Source organism: Cyclopterus lumpus, chromosome 2 (genome assembly GCF_009769545.1).
Source record: "Cyclopterus lumpus isolate fCycLum1 chromosome 2, fCycLum1.pri, whole genome shotgun sequence".
NCBI lineage: Eukaryota > Metazoa > Chordata > Actinopteri > Perciformes > Cyclopteridae > Cyclopterus > Cyclopterus lumpus.
Window position 1 is genome coordinate 9,318,031 of NC_046967.1, and position 17,092 is coordinate 9,335,122.

Consider the following 17,092-nt stretch of genomic DNA (forward strand, 5'->3'; position numbering starts at 1 on the left):
CCATTAAACATTACCAGTTGTCCGTCGCCACCTGCACGATTACACCAACAGCATTGTGAGATATTAAAATATACTCTTCTCCTTAAGGCAGTGATTAGAAGTTCATACAAAAAAAAAAAAAATTTAAAAAAGGGTTCATGGGTTTGTAGGAAATTAGCTTATTTACTTTCTCACCGCAAGTGCATACCCCAAAATGTTGAATTATTCCTTTAATACATAATTTACTAATTATTTACAGGCGAGCTAGAGACCATTAATATGGATATGGATCGCCTGAAGGCACTGGGGGGAAGTCCCATACACAAGCAGGCCTGAGATCAGCGCAGCCTGCTAGTCGTTTATAGATTAAACATGTGGGCTATAAAATATCAGAACATAAAAACAAAAACACAAAAATCTTCAGTTCACAACGTGTGGAATCCGTGTGGAAAAGGGGGGGAGGGGGGCTCAGACTCTCTCACACTTGACTGTGAACACACTCTGAGGATTGAGAGCCACCTGTTTGACGAGTGATAGACTCAACAGCTGCACTGCCGGCTGACCTTCAGCCAACAGACACGCACACACACACACACACACACACACACACACACTCCGCTTGTGTTGTGAAGCAAACTGCTGACACACACGTTTCCATTTTCACTCTGCTCTCCCACTCCTACAATCGGCTCAAAGGTTAGAAACTCGAGCGCCTCTCCCCTGGAAGCGCTAACATCTTTTGTTCGACACAAAATATTTCCTGCGATTTACACGAGAGTGACAAACGTCAAAGTGATTTATTCACGTATTTTATACACATTTATTGAACAAATAATACAATCGGAAACATGTGAAAGTGTAAATGTGTGTGAGTAAGGTTACACAGAGGCTGCTAGTGGCTGGTCGGAGGTGGCCGTGGATTCAGGAGGAGGGGGAGGAGCCACTTCTTCAAGTCTCGGCACCTCAACCTGTGCAAAATAAAAGCCACATGTTACTTATTAATCTTAGAATTGATGACATCCCTCTCGAGACTCTTTTCTCTATTTGGTGAGGGTTCGATAAAAGCATAAACTGCCCTAAAAGTCATCTTCAAGAGGACATTTCTCCAGAGATGCTCGAGGGGCGTGGAGGCATTTGTTTGCCGCGTGGGCGGCCGTGTTTTGAGCGCCAGCTGGAGGCAGACGGGGGACATGCTTCCCCACCGCCTGCAGACGGCTCAGAGAACGCACGCCCACGCCTCGCTGCTTTTATAACCCCGATGAGAGCGAGGACAGAACACAAACATTTATGATTTACATGTAGCGGGTTACAACACTACAAGGTGCATTAATATCTCTTTTAAAATAGGGTATGGATGGTAAGGTGTTCCTGTTATTCTGTCCACATGGATCTAGCCTTTCAGGGACACGCATTTAAAATCAAGCAAGAGCAATTTCAGTTTTCTATACATATTCTGTATATTTGCCAGACCATTGAAAAACAGACTACTACGCAGTAACTTGCTGTCATCTTTTTGAATGTGGTTTGAATACCTGATATGAAGGCAGCTTTTCCAAATGAAGGATGCACAGTAAAAAAAATACTTCTTCTCAATAGATTCGGGGGGAGTTTCACAGCGATGGCGTAAAAACGTACAGGTACCGAGGAACGTCTCGCTTTTTAGTGACATTGCGGTCAAACTTCAAAAAGGAAGACCCAAGTTGTTGTACTGAACTAATCAGACGTTTTATTATTATTGAAATAGCGATAAAGCATAAAGAAATTGTCGATATTTGTTCATCAATCATATCGCAATTGCAATATCAGTCTAAATAACCGCAATTAGATGTCTTTCGAAAACTGGGCCCGTTTAGGTTTACAGCTCCTCTGTTGATTAACAGCAGTGGTTCTCCGTAAACACTTGAGACAGAAAGGACGGGACGACTTGCTCTCTATACACATCATATGCACACACGCACACATCATAGTGTGTCAGGTGATACTATGGACCCGTGTCCTCTGAGACCATCGCAGTGACGTCCTGGAGCTCCTGCAGCAGGTCTGCATGCTAATCCTGTGCTCGTAAAAAGCGCCAGAAGGACGTGATCCAAATGTCCTCCGACTCTCATGTCCATACTTTTTGTTTTTAATAAAGTGCTATTTCAATTCCCCGAATAACCACATGTGCAAATAAAAATGTAGGCCACAGAGCACAGTTTGTCATCAGTTGCCAAATCAAGTGCGTCTATTAATGAGAACATCTTTTTTTTTTTCATTACGCAATCAGTGATGCACAGAGAATGCCAGAAAGGCTGCAGCAAAATATATTTCGCCCAGATGACTCCATCCAAAATTAACTCGTAGCCTAGTTTGAATTTGAAGAATGTATGCTTCCCTTCAGAGTGGAACTTGGTTATGCTCAGACAGACGATTCAACTCCGTATCAATCCGAGTGTCACGATGTACAACGTCTAGAATGAGAGCCTTGAACCGGCAGAGGTTTAAAAATACTTCCTCCTTGGATCTCGAGTCGGTGTCGGCGTCTTTCATGTCGAGTTCTGAAAGCAGCAGTTTGTCCTTCATGAGGAGAATGAGACCTGCTTTTTCCTGAAGACTGCAGCCCACGCTGCGTCTCCTCTCTTGTATTTTTTTGCCAAAATACAAATGCAAAAGCAATAAAAATAGCCCAGTTAAATCCTAACCTCTGGCTACTTGGTGAAATCTGAACTGATGGCTGCAGCCAGGGATCAGGCTGGCTGAATGTGGAACAAGCAGTATTTTGGACAAGTATCCATCATCTATACCAGACCACCGTCTCAGGAGTTTGCCGCAGCGCTTCAGCTTTGAAGTCAGTTAGACGGCTGTGAGAGGTTCAGAAAGAAGAAGAAGAAGAAGAAGAAGAAGAAGAAGAAGAAGGTATTTGTTCTTCTTACCAGTTTCTCTGCCCGCTGCCTCAGTTTCTTCCAGACGGTGTGGTGAGCCTGCAGAGAGGAGGACAACGTGACCAGCAGGCACATGGAGACACCAATAAAGTACTCAACCGCGCTGTACACAAGGACACAAGCGTTGATATTAGAACAATCAAATGTCATGTATAATGTCTTCCGTGGAAATTAAAACCTGAAATTGTTGGAACCAAAAGGTGCACATTTATGACATTTTAAACTAATATTCATTCACTACAGTAATCTAGGTATAATCAATTGTCACGTAACAGTGTGACGTTCATCTAAATGAAACTCACGACTGGATTACAAAGGAAAGTATTTTTAAGTGGGTAAGAATAGCTCTCCTGGTAAGATCAAACTAGAATACAGCTAACAAACAAAACAAAAAGGGTTTTATACAATAGTTCAGTAAAAAGAACAAATACTAAATAAAAAAGCCGAACACACACCGTGTCTGGCTTCAATGTGTTTGAGTGCCCCATATTATGTCCTCATAGTACACAAACATCCCTACCTGCAGCTGCAGAGGCAGGGAGACGCCCTGTGCTTGACGGTGGAGGCCCCAAGGCCCCTGCTCCAGGCTGTGGAGGGCCGTCACCTCGTACTGGGCGCACAGGCCTGTTCTGGCCACCAGGGGGCCCACACTAAGCAGTACATGGTCACCACATCTACAGCAACATTATAATGGTAAATATTATAAAATACATTGTCTCCTTTAGATATCCATGATGTGACAGATTAAACCAAAATGTGCGCATGAAAACTGACCTGTGGAGCGTCACCGTGCCTTTGGGGTTCTGTGCTGCCTTCTGTTCCACCTCTTCCTGTTTACACCTGGAAGACAGGACAGACGCATGAAGCAAGAAAAAGTGCGACAGCATCAATGGCACAAAGTACTGCAGCTCAGACACAAGCTGGTCTACCTGCTGTGTGAGAAGACCTCCAGCGCCACAGAGGGCGCCACCTCCAGAGGCTCCCAGGCCAGGTCGTGGTGGATGAGCTGCTGGGCCCCTTTGGACAGAGACCGCAAGGACTCCTGGAGAGAAAATCCAGCCGTGATGGTTCATAAACACATCTCATAAAGGATCAGGTGCAGCTATGGATACAAGAGTTTTGTAATTCAAGGCAAAAAGCAACAAATAAAAGAATAATTTGTCCCCTGCAGCTGCTGGTAAAAAGTTGCACTCTAGTGTCTCTTCCACACACACACACACACACACACACACACACACACACACGCACACACAAACACACACAAACACACACAGAGACCTCAGAGGGAGTCCATGAGTCCAGCTGAGGGTCGAGCACCACGTTACAGCAGAAAGCCCCTGAAGTGACTGCATGGAAACAAATGACATACAAAGAGCTGTGTTTATCCAGCCTTAATAATTCTCACTCAAACATAACAAGCCTACCTGAACAGGCAAAGTTACTGCATCTAACTTTGAATTCTATCTAGAAAGTCCCCGGCGGAGCCCACAGACGTAAAGAGAAGCTCCTCTACCTGCCACCTCTGGTGTGCCGAGCAGCTCCACAGTAAAGTCATCTTTGAACGCCGTCTCCAGCACCTGGCCGAGCAAAGCAGCGCAGGAACGCCAGTAGGCCTGAGGGGAAACAAGAGGAGACGCTGAATGACGTCGCTCTTTGATTTTCCTAAACACATCGATCACAAAGACAAGTAGATTAACAAAAAGATGACAGCTTTGGGAAGCTTTGAGAAGCTTTGAAACATCATCAGACAGTTGATTTGTTGGGCTTATGTGATCTAGTTGAGACTGAAAATAAGTGGTAATAACCACAAGCCAATGTAAACTCTGTTCATGGGAGCACAGAGATGGAAATTCAAGCTAAACAGTCCAAAACTCAAACCCAAAAATACCAAGTGGACTTCCTAAACTCATTCCTAAAACATGAAGAAAAAGCAGAAGATACTTAACAGCCACAAGATTAGACATCTTATTAATTTAATACGTGTTTGTTGTTTAGTACCTGGTTGACCAGCATTGGATCGCTGTCTTTAAACGTGAGCAGAGTGAGGGAGCAGGACTGGGTCAGGGGCTGGTGGAGAGACCACGGCTCCCCATTCACCAGGGCCAGAGCCGAGTTGGCCACGTGATATTCTGCCAGGTCTGAGAAGAAAACACAAAAGGAGTCAATCCTAGTGCAAAACTAATATTGATATATAGCTAAACATGCAGCAACACATTATTAAAAGATGCAAATTAAGCTGAGACGTCTCATTTTCCAGAGATTGTGGATTGTGCTGTATACAAAAAAAAGGAAAGTTACATTTCTAAAGTTGTGGAAAATCCCACACATTTCACATGTACACATATACAACCTCCACAGAGATTAATCTTGCACCCAGCCTCCGTTAAACTCACGCCTGGCACAGCTCAGAGGCGTGGACATCCCTTTGTTCATGACCAGCATTGTCCCATCCAGCCCCGGGCCATGCACGGACACCTCTATCTTCTCGATGCGAGGGTACAGAGCCCTCTGCCTGGCCTGCTCTCTGGAGAAGACGGCACTGCGCCGGCTGCGGACCTCGGCGGCCGGAGCACGCGCAGCTGCCGCGGCAGTCGCAAAGCCTGAAGAGGAGGGGGAGAGAGTGAATGAAGCAGGGGATTCTCCATCTTTTTTTTCTTCTCCTTCTAATCTTGTCATGAAACATCTTTGTTATTGGTGTCAAAGCAACAACATCAGGGTTATCTGGACTCGAAATTACAAGTTTGAATGATTGTGCTTCTAAGAAGGACTGTGGAGTTGCATTATGGGAAGTGCAGGCTCGGGTGTTTTTGGAGCATTATAGATCAAAGTCAGGATATGCATTTGCTTTAAATGTATAATTAATGTCAGCATATATAATGTACACAATCAAACAATACATAAACAATGTGCGTTTAGGTTCATTACTGCCTGGTATTAGGATATTTAAGGTCGTGTTGGTGGTCGTGCAGGTAGTCCAGGTGAAGCTGGGGATTGAACAATAACGCAGCGTATTGAGGAGTCCGCTAACTTTGAGACTAAAGACTCAGGTTAAAATATCTAAATTTACTTATTTTAACACATTTCTACTCCTCCAGGCACCTGTGTAATAGACCACTTTAACGGCAGACATGTTGGCCTGTCATGGCAGGAACAGCACAGGTGAATTTACTCAAACTAATTGCTGCTCTCCACTTCCGGGGAGGTCCTGCCGGCTAACTAGAATAGCTTCCTTGCACCTAATGGAACAGGGACGTCGTTAATGTCATTAATCACACTTTGTACTACTATGGTAGTTCAAAATGTGAAATGTCATTCATCAAACATCCATATATGAAGCTGAAAACTATCATTTCCACCTAGTTAGCTCACATGCTAATGCTAGTTAGCTACCAGTTGACGTTACTCACGGCGCTGGAGAACTTGACAAACGGTCCTGGACACCATTGCGAAGAATATTTATATATTTACATTTAAAAAAAACAGAACGATACACAAGGGCAAATTGCTAAATGTTCGTTCACTTGCGCCTCTGTTTGAAGGACGCCATGCCTGTTTAATGTGCAACGAACATTTCGGTCCGGGTAGGAACTGGACTCAGTGCCTGGAAAGGTCCGTGTGACTAAGAGGACGAAGTGCAGTTCCAGTTTATAAACAGCAGATGTCGCTGTTGATCGATATTTCAATTAAGTTTTCTGTAAAGGAAAGCCTGCAATACTTTTGTATACTGTAGCAAGAGAGTGAAAGTAAACATTTTCATCAACAGACCTTAACAGCATAATATGTCTGTGTTTAATACTTATTTTATATTTTCTTCAGCACTAGTTTAGTGATATTATAGTGTCTATATTTATGGCGTCCCTCAACAATTGATTTCTGAATTACCTCAGCCTCTGTTACTGAAGTGTTGAAAGACTGTTGCTTTTACGCTGATTGGATGGAATCCCAAATTATGATCTTGGCTCTAAAGTCTCACACGTCCCCCAACTTCATCCTCTAATGGACTCTAATGGTTTTCAGAATTTGACAAAACGCTCGTTGGATTTTTCAGGACCAGAATCGGCAGTGAGTGTTGGTACTAATGGCAGCAGCTGGAGCAGCACGACGCCCGGCCCGGCCCCGAAAACATCATAAATCATCTCCACGCCGGCCGCGATGGAGCCAGATTACCACTAAAGAGCAGCGCTGAAAGGCTAGTTTCACAATGAGTGCCAATCTAATGACCTCTGGAGGTTAAAGTCAAAGAAGGGAGAACTCCAAAGCGGTAAGTGGCCCTCAGGAGAAGCTGCTTTGACAATTTAAAAAGAGAAATATAACTTTACCGTCACAAAAAATCCCTATTCATCAACAAAAACACGCGTGGACACAGTTGTGCATAAAGATTTATTTTTTTTTTGTTGAAAATAAGTGTTTCTCACATTGAACCACTAACATATCCGATGTGACTTTAAGATAAAAGAACTATACACTGACACTGATGTTCACTTCATACAATGTAACAAGGCATTTGTATCATCTGTAAGGTGTAAAGACAAGTGTCCGGTTGATTGTTTCATCAGTTGATTGATTGATACTGTCTCTTTGGGTGAGGTCGATACTCAATGTCGGTGTGACGGTACAACTTCATGCACACATCATCCACAGTATGTCAACATTTGGGATCTTCTGAGTGAATTTCCCCAAAGGTGCGGTTCCCTTTTTTTTTTTTTTTCTTCTTCTTTTTTTTTTTTTAAAACATTCTCTCATCTAGTTAAATCATTCATATTTTAGGCGGGCCAGCTGTGAAATTAACTTCCAGTGCGACTCCGTCACAGTGGTGTTACTTCAGATACCTGGTGACGGGTCAAAAAAAAAAAAAAAGAGTCCCAGGAGTGCAAAAAAAAAAAAAACACGAGCAGAAGAGAAGAGGCCACACCCCCTGCTTGGACCGATGGCTGGATTTCCCAAAAAAGCCGTTTTAGCACTATGATCCTCTTTGTCGATGGCTTTTCAAAGATGGTTTTGGCACCGTGCTGCCTTTGGGAAACCCTGAACGTCTGCTCCTGTTAACCAGGAGGAACGGTGATGAATGTGGGAGGTCGAGTGTTGTCTCTCTCTCTCTTTTTTTTTGTTATTCTTTCAAGGGAAAAATCCAGTCTGTGTCCGAAGAGTGATGTATGTTGAAGTTGAATTTTCCCCGTCTACTAAAGTTCCCTCTCCCGTCTACTTCTGCATCAGTTGGGGATTTCCTACATTTCCCAGAACGCACCGGCCTAAACTGCTCGATACAGAAAGCAGGTCTAAACAGTTTCAGAAAAGAGTGGATCTCCCCTTTTAAAATCCCTCCATCTTCAATCTATCTAACATGACTAATGTGCATTCTAACTGCCGACCGTCCGCCGCCCCTCCCCCCCGGCAGGCTGCTACTGCACGCTGCAGGCGGGGCAGCAGGCCTCTCTCCGGTCCGGCAGAGGGCAGAAGTCCATCTGCCTCACGATCTCGGCGAAGAGCTCGTCCACCATGGTCTTGCTCTTGGCCGACGTCTCCATGAAGGGGCAGCCCCAATCCTCGGCCAGCGCCTGGCCCTCGCTGGGGGACACCTCCCTCTCCTCCTCCAGGTCCACCTTATTGCCCACCAGCACCACCGGCACCTGCTGATACCTGGAAATGAGCGAGAAAGGAATATCAGAGGAGGGCACATCTGGAAGTTGCTGCCTGCTCCCCCGCCGGGCGCGTTTTGTTTCAGACGGAGACTACAGGAACTTCCTGCTACCTAAGGGAAAATGCGTGAGGGAAAGAAACAGACTAAACTCGGTGTGTGTGTGTGTGTGTGTGTGTGTGTGTGTGTGTGTGTGTGTGTGTGTGTTGTTGGCCTACATACAGTATTCGTTAGATGCTGAAACAATAAAGGGGTTTGAACAATGCACAATGGAGCGAGGGGAGAGGGATAAACACAGCCACATTCAGTTCCAGCTCCCCGGGAGGCCTCCATCCCTCCCCGGGTGTCGAATACCAGCAGTGGGCGTCATCGTGAAGAGAAGAAAATAAATTATAATAAACTGCCGCGATGCTCTATTTATTCCTGGAGACATTATACACGCGGCATGCGAGCCGGTCGTGTTTAATGGCTTCCGATTCTTGTTTAAAATCGTTAGCCCTCGTCATTTCCATCACGCACTAAGCGCGTCTTAACGGATCAAAAGCTTTCTTCCCCCAGCGTGTGGCTGACGATCCCAGTCCTCTTCCATCCATCAATACAAGGAAACCAGGCCGGGGAGAGCAATGGTATAGGTTATTGAATAATTGAATGAAGCTAATGTGCTGCTCTCTCGTGAACATTGGCCTCGTACCTCGGAAAATAACTATTTTCTACATAATATCCATAGCTTGAGCTCCTGTTTATTCATTTAAAAACGGCTACATTTCTCTCCACCAAAGAGTGACGAAAGGAAAAAACATAAGCGGTCAAGGTTTCATGTGGAAAACAGGGACCATTTCTGGAAATGAGTAGTTCCATGAAGTGATTGTGTGGAGTAGCCAGGATGTCGGCACCACTCGGGTTGCTCCAGCACAAAGACGGTGACTTTGTTCAATTCAGTTTATTTTTATATAGCCCAATATCACACATTTGCCTCAGAGGGCTTTACAATCTGTACATATACGACATCCCTGTCCCAGGACCTCACGTTCAGGTACTAGATATTTCATTTCTGTGAGACGCCCTTCATGTTTTCTCTGATTAAATAACTACGGCATGTCAATTACTGAGGGCATATATTCTCACAAGAGGTAATGGCGCAGACCACCGAATAGGCTCGGCCGTCAGTCATCCCTGAGTGCATCCCGAGCCCGGCTTATTGATCTGCTGGTGCTATTGAGAAATGAGCTCTTATCTACAAATTGGTGGCCTGCTGCCACGCCGCTCGGCCCGAGAGTGGAGCTGAGGCACGGAAAAAGAGCTGGCAAACGTCTCCCTGAGAGAGAGAGAGAGAGAGAGAGAGAGGAGGAAACGAGTGCAGGCAGCCGGGTGGAGGACACTTGAGCACCTGCTGAAGTGTCCTCGAGCAAGATGGCGAGGCCCTGCCGGCTCGGCTGGACTCGACCCCTGACCTCTCTGAAAGAGAGTAGACAAATGGGAAACTATTACAAATATTGGAAGAGGCTTCTTCCTTTCTTTCAAACGTCAACAACTTCCCCGCAGCGTGACATTTCCAGCTGACCTCAGCAGGCCGGGCATCTCGCACGCCCCGGTGTGTTTGGAACAAAAACTGGAGTCTAGAGGGTGTGAAGTGTGAACGAGGAGCGCAGCGCGCACACAAATGCAATCCAACAGCCTCGCAGGAGGAACTCTATATATAACTACAAAGACACAGGGAGAAGCTTCTCTTCCAGGGTGGGGTGGGCCGGGTGGGACCCAGATTGTTTGTTGCAGCATCAAACCAGCGCTCCCTCCTCGCCACGTGAGGAGGGACTCAGATTGCTCAACAAAAGTTGCCCCGTGGGGAGTTACAGGCTGATATCATGCATTATTGAAGGATGCGTGTTTGGGTTAAACAGTGGAACTATCTCTACCTGCACTATAACTCTATGGTTTTATGACTTATGTTGTTTTCTTCCTTTTTAGATTAAGGGTTCACATATGGAACCCATTGTTAACGTGTAAGACAATGATAATATGTCAATCGGGTGTTTTCAGCTTGCTCTGCTGCCCCCAAGTGGCCAAAAAAGGCACCTTTAAGTACGTCATGTTCATAATACAATTAAACACTTTAAGGCGGGACATTTCTTCTGTATGAGAGGTTAAATTGACTCCTCAAAAGGATGCCGTCTGTATAACATTAAACGTATAATCATAACCCCCGTAATCAGAATAAAGAATGGCCTCGTCGTGGCTTTTTTTTCCCCTCGCCGCGCTGTATGAATATGAAGCAGGAGGAAATCACAAACATTGCTAGCTTGTTCCCGGAGTTGGCAGCCGCGAGCTAGCTGGGAATTAGCAACACAGTTGGAATGTGCTTGCGTTGCTCGGCTGAAACGACCAGCTGTGTGAATGTGAAGCTTTTTGTTTAAAAAATAAATAAATAATAATAATAATAATTGGAAGTGGGAGAGGAGCCACGTTGGAGTTTCTGGAACAGGCAACAGCAGGTGGCTGACAGCTGATGAAATTAAAAAAACTGAGATATGGATGTTAAAATCTGCAATGACACACACACACACACACACACACACACACACACACACACACACACACACACACACACAGGTGAGGGAGCGGTGAGCTCCGCTTGCCTCTATCGGAGCCGTCGCCCGCACATCTGTAAGAAGACGCCGCTGCGTCCTCATTATTGGATGTGGGTGGAATCGTGGCCTTTACATGTGTGAACAAAAAGAAGAAAAAAAAAGATCTCTGCGGGGTGTTATTCTGATTGTTGGTGGGGGGGGGGGGGGGGGACAACGACATAAAACCTCCCACACGCAGAGAATCAGTGTTTATAACTCACACACACACTTTTTCCACTTGGCCTGAGGGTACAACAGGCCACCTGCTGTGCTCCATAGCGATACGGTGACGTCACTTACCCGCTTTCACGAGACCCCGCAGCCAACGAGGAAAAACGCACAAACATCACAACAACAGCGACGCTCTCTGCATCTGCAGTCAATTAGCAGCCGCGTGGCAGCCAGACTCACGCGCACGTATCCGCCGAGGAACCCAACAGAACCCATTAGCACCTCCACTGTGGGGGTTCTCCCCACACGGGTGTTGACTGCTGGGGAACGAAGGCCTCGCTACACGAGGAGGAGGAGGAGGAGGAGGGCGAGGAAACACGACAACATTCCCCGAGAGGGTCCTACACGGCAGACGGGGAAGGTCTTTTTAAAATGGTGAATCTTCATTTCCATCTTTAATGTTGCAGCCCGGCTCCTCCACATAAGTTCTTGACAGTAAAAGGCCGATTATTAATTATTACTCCTGCTGTTCGCTGACGTTAAAAAAAACGAAGACCACAACCTCAAGGTACGGACGCAACGAGGGAAACTCTTAACGTGATTAATCTTCCGCATTCTTGAAGCCACCTACGAAGCTCTGATGGGCTCGGCGGTTACACCAGGCCTGCAACCCGCTGACAGTGTAAGGCTACAGTACAGGAGTACAGACGCCCTCCAGTCTTCTAGATGACTTCCTGTTGTAGCTGAATACACACACACACACACACACACACACACACACTGGCTTTGTCGCTCTGTAAACACTCCTTTGGGATCTGGAATCATTTCTTTAGTTTGGGCTTCAAGTGATCATTATCTGAATGTGGGGAAATCCCAGCTGCAGATCAAGGCCGAACACATGAAGTCGATTCTTTTTGCACAGAAGTGTCAACAGATGTGCGAGAGCTGCCAGAAAAAAAAAAGAGGAAAATGTTGTGAGTGTGACAACCGGCAGAGAACGGTGAAAACCACTCGACACGGACCTGCATGAAGAGCACTTCCCATCGCGAACCAAGCCGTAACACTCAAAAGGCCCCGAGGTCCGGAAGTTGCACCAGAGTGGCCCTTGGGACGCGTAGTTCTGGTCCCACTCGGCGGCGCGTGACGCTCACCTCCTGCTATTAGACACGGCATCAGAGGAGCGTGAACACGCAGCTCCAGTGCTTTGAACGGAGCCCTGCTCCTCCAAAACTATTAGAGTTCTTGGAGGAGAGGGGCTACGCCCAGAAGTTGTTTGCCACAGATAGTAACGGACACGGGGGGGGGGGGAGAGGGGGGAGGTTTGAGTCCACAGAGGGCAAAGGAGTTTTTCCCCTAAAATGTCCAACTATACTCTTAAGTGTGTTTTCCTGCTTCTCGCTGCACCTCCTCAGACAAAACACACGAGTCAGCACAATGACGGTGACATGTGGACCGCGGGAGGCCTAACGACACCTGCACCCCCCCAGAACGGAAAACGTGCAGGGTCCCACAGCTTTCCCATGATCCCCCCACCCCCTGCATAAGCATGCTGGTTTATACGTCTCCCTAATGGAGGCCTGATGTCTTCTTGGCTTCCAACCCAACACAATCCCATTAAGTTCTGGTGAGTGGGCGCGCACACACACACACACACACACACACACACACACACACACACACACACGCACACACACACTCTCTCTCTCTCCATCTCCGTGTGGTGCTGCTGCTGCTGCTGGCTCAGCAAGACGTTTGGGAGGAGGGAGGCTGATCTCACTGGCACAGCTAATGAGGACCAGGAGAGGATTGTGTTGCTTGTGTTATTAAAGATAGACACCCTGTGGATAGCCGCATATGTTTAAATGATCGAGCCCCGCCCCTTGCTGTCCTGAGATAAACTGAGAGTGCTGTTGTCTCCGCACTGGTCCATAATCTGGTCCTCTGAGACGCTCTGTGGAAAGAATTCACACAACAATATAATATAATCATTTGCAGCACATATATATATATATATATATATATATATATGCTGAATTGCAACGCAAAACATGCGGTGACGACTTCAAACCCACAGCAGTGTGAAATAAAAGCATGAAATATTCATAGATATACACTTGAGGACAGCGGAGGCAGCCGCGCCGGGTGGCGGCCGGCTTCGCGGCGGCCCGGCACAGTCGCATCCATCATTATATATATATATATATATATATATATATATATATATATATATATATATATATAATGTTTTCGTTCCAAAAGGAGTTCCCCCCCGTGCACTGCTCGTCCCCGCTGCGCCTTCGTCAGCATGTGACGCTCTCCTGGCTCCACTTGGCCGGTGACGTCCAGAGCATTCGGTTCACTCCGGGTGGAGGAGGGGAGAGAGGGGGGGAGGGGGGGGGGGAGCAGGGATGGGGAGGAGTGTGTGTGGGGGGGGGGGGGGGGGGGGGGGGGGGGGGGGGGGGCGGGGGGGATGGAGGTGAGAAGCACTGCACCAAAACCGTGCAGGTTACATTAGGAATTACACAATATACAGTTGGATAAATAAATGTTTCCCATTCTAGTGGTGAAGAGAGGGAGGACCAATCGGAGGAGAAGGAGAGAGGAGACAAAGAAACACTGGAGGGGCTCCGGCTGCTCTGGGGGTCAGTTTAGCCTCTCTTCTCTTTCTTTCTCGGGAGCAGTGACTTTCCTGGAGTCTCCGCTGGTTGCCTGGCAACCTGGCGATGGTGACGAGACTCCTAAGAAATGGCCCACATGTGCAGACAGAGGCTGTTGCGATGACGTGTTAATTAGAGAGCTGAAGAGGTTTTACCTTTGAACGGGGCTCATGCATATTCCTGTTCCTGCCACTCCAAGGCCCTGTGAGTTCGGGGCGTTGCTCACCAGATGAACATGATGAGCGTGCTTTAATACTTACATGTTTACCTTTTTTGTGCGTCTTTTATGTGAAGCACGTTTGCCTTTTGACAGCAGACGGAAGCATCCGATGGAAACAAAAAGCTGAAATGATCCACATGGCACCAAAACAACAGCACATATTCTATTCCAGCCCGTCAGACGTTATAGGCGTTCAGATCGTGGTCCATGACAACACAGGCATGTCACCAGCGGGAGGAGAGACCATAGTTTCTCCTCCCTCCCTTTCGCTCCCAGCCGTGAGATGAGCTCAGCGGATTTGTTGAGTAATGGACTGAACTGATCAAAGCCATCCAGAGTTAGTCATGTGTGAGAGACAAGAGGATATGAAACCCAGAGAGAGTTCATCGGGTTGCTCTATGACAGGTGAGCCGCAGCTGGGCCTCTCATTAAGAACATATGAGCTGCTGGATGGAGGAGGAGGAGGAGGAGGAGGAGGAGGAGGATGGGGGGAGCTGAGAAGATGCAAGTATGATGACCGACACCACCCGAATCCCACATTTGTGTGGTGGCTCTTTAAGTGGGGGGTAGGTGGACTTGTAGGGGCCCTCGGGGCACCCCAGCAAGATGAGGAATACTTTCATTTTATTTCACTATAAATCCACAAGAGCATGTCAAGAAGTATTATAATCACAACCCTCCGCCCCACTGACACGAGCAACTTTTGCTGTCCATATAGAGACTTTAAAAAATAAAAAAAGGGCCTACAACCATAAATAACCTCATCCCAGGACAATGGGATGAGGTTATTTATTTAAAATACATGTTGTGTTTATCAAATAGAAGCGGGCATTGTCTCACCTTTTCACCCGGATGATCTGGTCCCTCATGGGCTTGATGTCCTGAAAACTTTGCTGGTTGACCAGACTGTAGACCAGGATGAAGCCTTGGCCGTTCCGGATGTAAAGGTCCCGCATGGAGGCGAACTGCTCGGTGCCGGCCGTGTCCAGGATCTCCAGCACCGACGGAGAGGAGTCCACCTCGATCTCCTTCCGGTAGAAATCTTCGATGGTCGGGTCGTACTTCTCTATGAACGTCCCGGTGACGAACTGCACGGTCAGGGCGGACTTGCCCACCCCGCCGCTGCCGAGCACCACCACCTTATACTCCCGCATAGCGCTCACGCGGACCTGAATCCGGCATGCGGGGAACCGAGTCTCCAAAAGAAGCGCACCCCCCCCACACCCCCTTCCCCAGTCAGCACGGCTGGGCTAGACTCACGCTATGCAGCCATGGCCCCCGGTGCGGTTGAAACGAGATGCTCTTGCGGGGACGCTGGAGCATTTAGCCCCCCGAGACGCACAGCGGGCACCGCCTCTACTGAGAGGTTCCCACGCTACCTTGCAGGGACACCGTACCGGGGGCATCCATAATGCAATAAGGCGTCGGCGTGGTAAGAATGAGATCGGCTATTATTAGCAGCGAGCAGACGGCACATCTTTCTGTGGGGCCGACGGGTGGAGAAGGAGGATGCCGCTGCATTGGTGTGCACAGTGGGGTACAGTTAAAGGCGAAGAGCCTATTTATCCTCGCGGAGGCGACAGTGCTGCTGGGAGTCCACGCCTCTGGAGTCGGTGCATCCACTGGATGTGACTATTTCCCGGAGAGTATGGGGGGTGATTAGTGCCACATGGAGACAGAAGGAAGGATATGAATATATAGCATAGAAAGCTTATCGTGATGGGGAATTAAGATTTAAAGGGATGAGAGCCAACTGCCTTCGGGCCTCATTTAGGGAGCAAGGGAGCAGTTACAACGGGGCCCAAATGTATCTGTTTTATTTTGTAATTGCATTTAAGAATGACAAATATATGTCATCCGGCATCTCGGTGCCTGTCAAAGAATATTTACAAATCTCAAATGCAAATGTAGACTTTTTTTGGTGTTTTTTGTTAAATGTTGGTCAGATTGAGGGACAAATAAACCCTTGAAAAGCCGGTCCCACGCACCGGGCTTGGGGGGGTCCGTGAGGTCACGCTATCGCCAGAGGGCGTAGTCACTGGACTATAAACACATGTTATTTTGGGGGGAATTTTCTAAATGGACTGATGATGGTGACACAGTTGTCATGGAAGCTGCTCTGGCTGAGCACCAATCAGATGACGGGACGAGTCTCCGAGGAATTTCTCGACGTGCATGCCAACGATGTGTTTAAAAGTGTGTGTCCGCTGCTCTTGGCCTTGCTGAGTTTCATGAAATATAATAAGTCAATATAATAATAATTATAATTATAATTTGGAAAAAAAACAGCAGGTTGATGAACAGATTTACTGTTTAGAAGGTAACTTCTTCCAGAAACTGTTTTTTATATTTTATATATTAAGTAAACAAGCTTGCAAGGCGTGCACAATCTCTCCCCCGGCACCTTCGTCACATGACAGTTAGCTAGTATACTGACTTGCCATTAATGCAGTGGTATTATTAACCCCTCATATTATTCTCACTTTACATTACTCAAAAACATTTCCCACAGCAGTAACAGGAAATGCCATGTGAAAACAACAAATGGAAGAGCTTGCTGGTCCCAGTCCAAGACCTCATCATTACGGTCATCTGTGGTTACTTAGTGGAGGCCTGAGACCTGCTTTAATGGAAGCAGCATTAACATCTTGTCCTAAGACTTTTATGGCGGTGGTTCCCAAAGTGGACTTCAGGGACCAACAAGGGTCCTTGAGAGGACCCCGGTTCAGTTTTACACCACACAAACGGGGACCGACACAAATAAGAGATTCAGACCAGACATTTCTTTGATTTTCTTTATTTCTTTCTTTCAATAGATTTGACACTATCTTGCTGGAACCAAAGAAACATTTGACTATAGAAACATAAAATAGCACAAAAATATA

The 17,092-nt window shown here is 46.9% G+C and overlaps 2 protein-coding genes across 2 annotated transcripts; both read right to left on the reverse strand.

Moving 5' to 3' along the window:
* Window positions 1–757: 757 nt before the first annotated feature.
* On the reverse strand, window positions 758–6,522 carry mrpl39 (mitochondrial ribosomal protein L39). Its single transcript, XM_034552407.1, has 10 exons — window positions 6,308–6,522; window positions 5,294–5,500; window positions 4,899–5,038; window positions 4,414–4,513; window positions 4,179–4,246; window positions 3,830–3,942; window positions 3,675–3,740; window positions 3,421–3,574; window positions 2,892–2,939; window positions 758–947 (listed from the first exon to the last, which is right to left on the reverse strand). The coding sequence occupies exons 1-10, from the start codon at window positions 6,342–6,344 to the stop codon at window positions 858–860; spliced, it is 1,023 nt and encodes a 340-aa protein (XP_034408298.1). The 5' UTR covers window positions 6,345–6,522; the 3' UTR covers window positions 758–857.
* Window positions 6,523–7,299: 777 nt separating this feature from the next.
* Window positions 7,300–15,791, reverse strand: LOC117744232 (ras-related protein Rap-2a-like). Its single transcript, XM_034552419.1, has 2 exons — window positions 15,048–15,791; window positions 7,300–8,537 (listed from the first exon to the last, which is right to left on the reverse strand). The coding sequence occupies exons 1-2, from the start codon at window positions 15,359–15,361 to the stop codon at window positions 8,300–8,302; spliced, it is 552 nt and encodes a 183-aa protein (XP_034408310.1). The 5' UTR covers window positions 15,362–15,791; the 3' UTR covers window positions 7,300–8,299.
* Window positions 15,792–17,092: the final 1,301 nt, after the last annotated feature.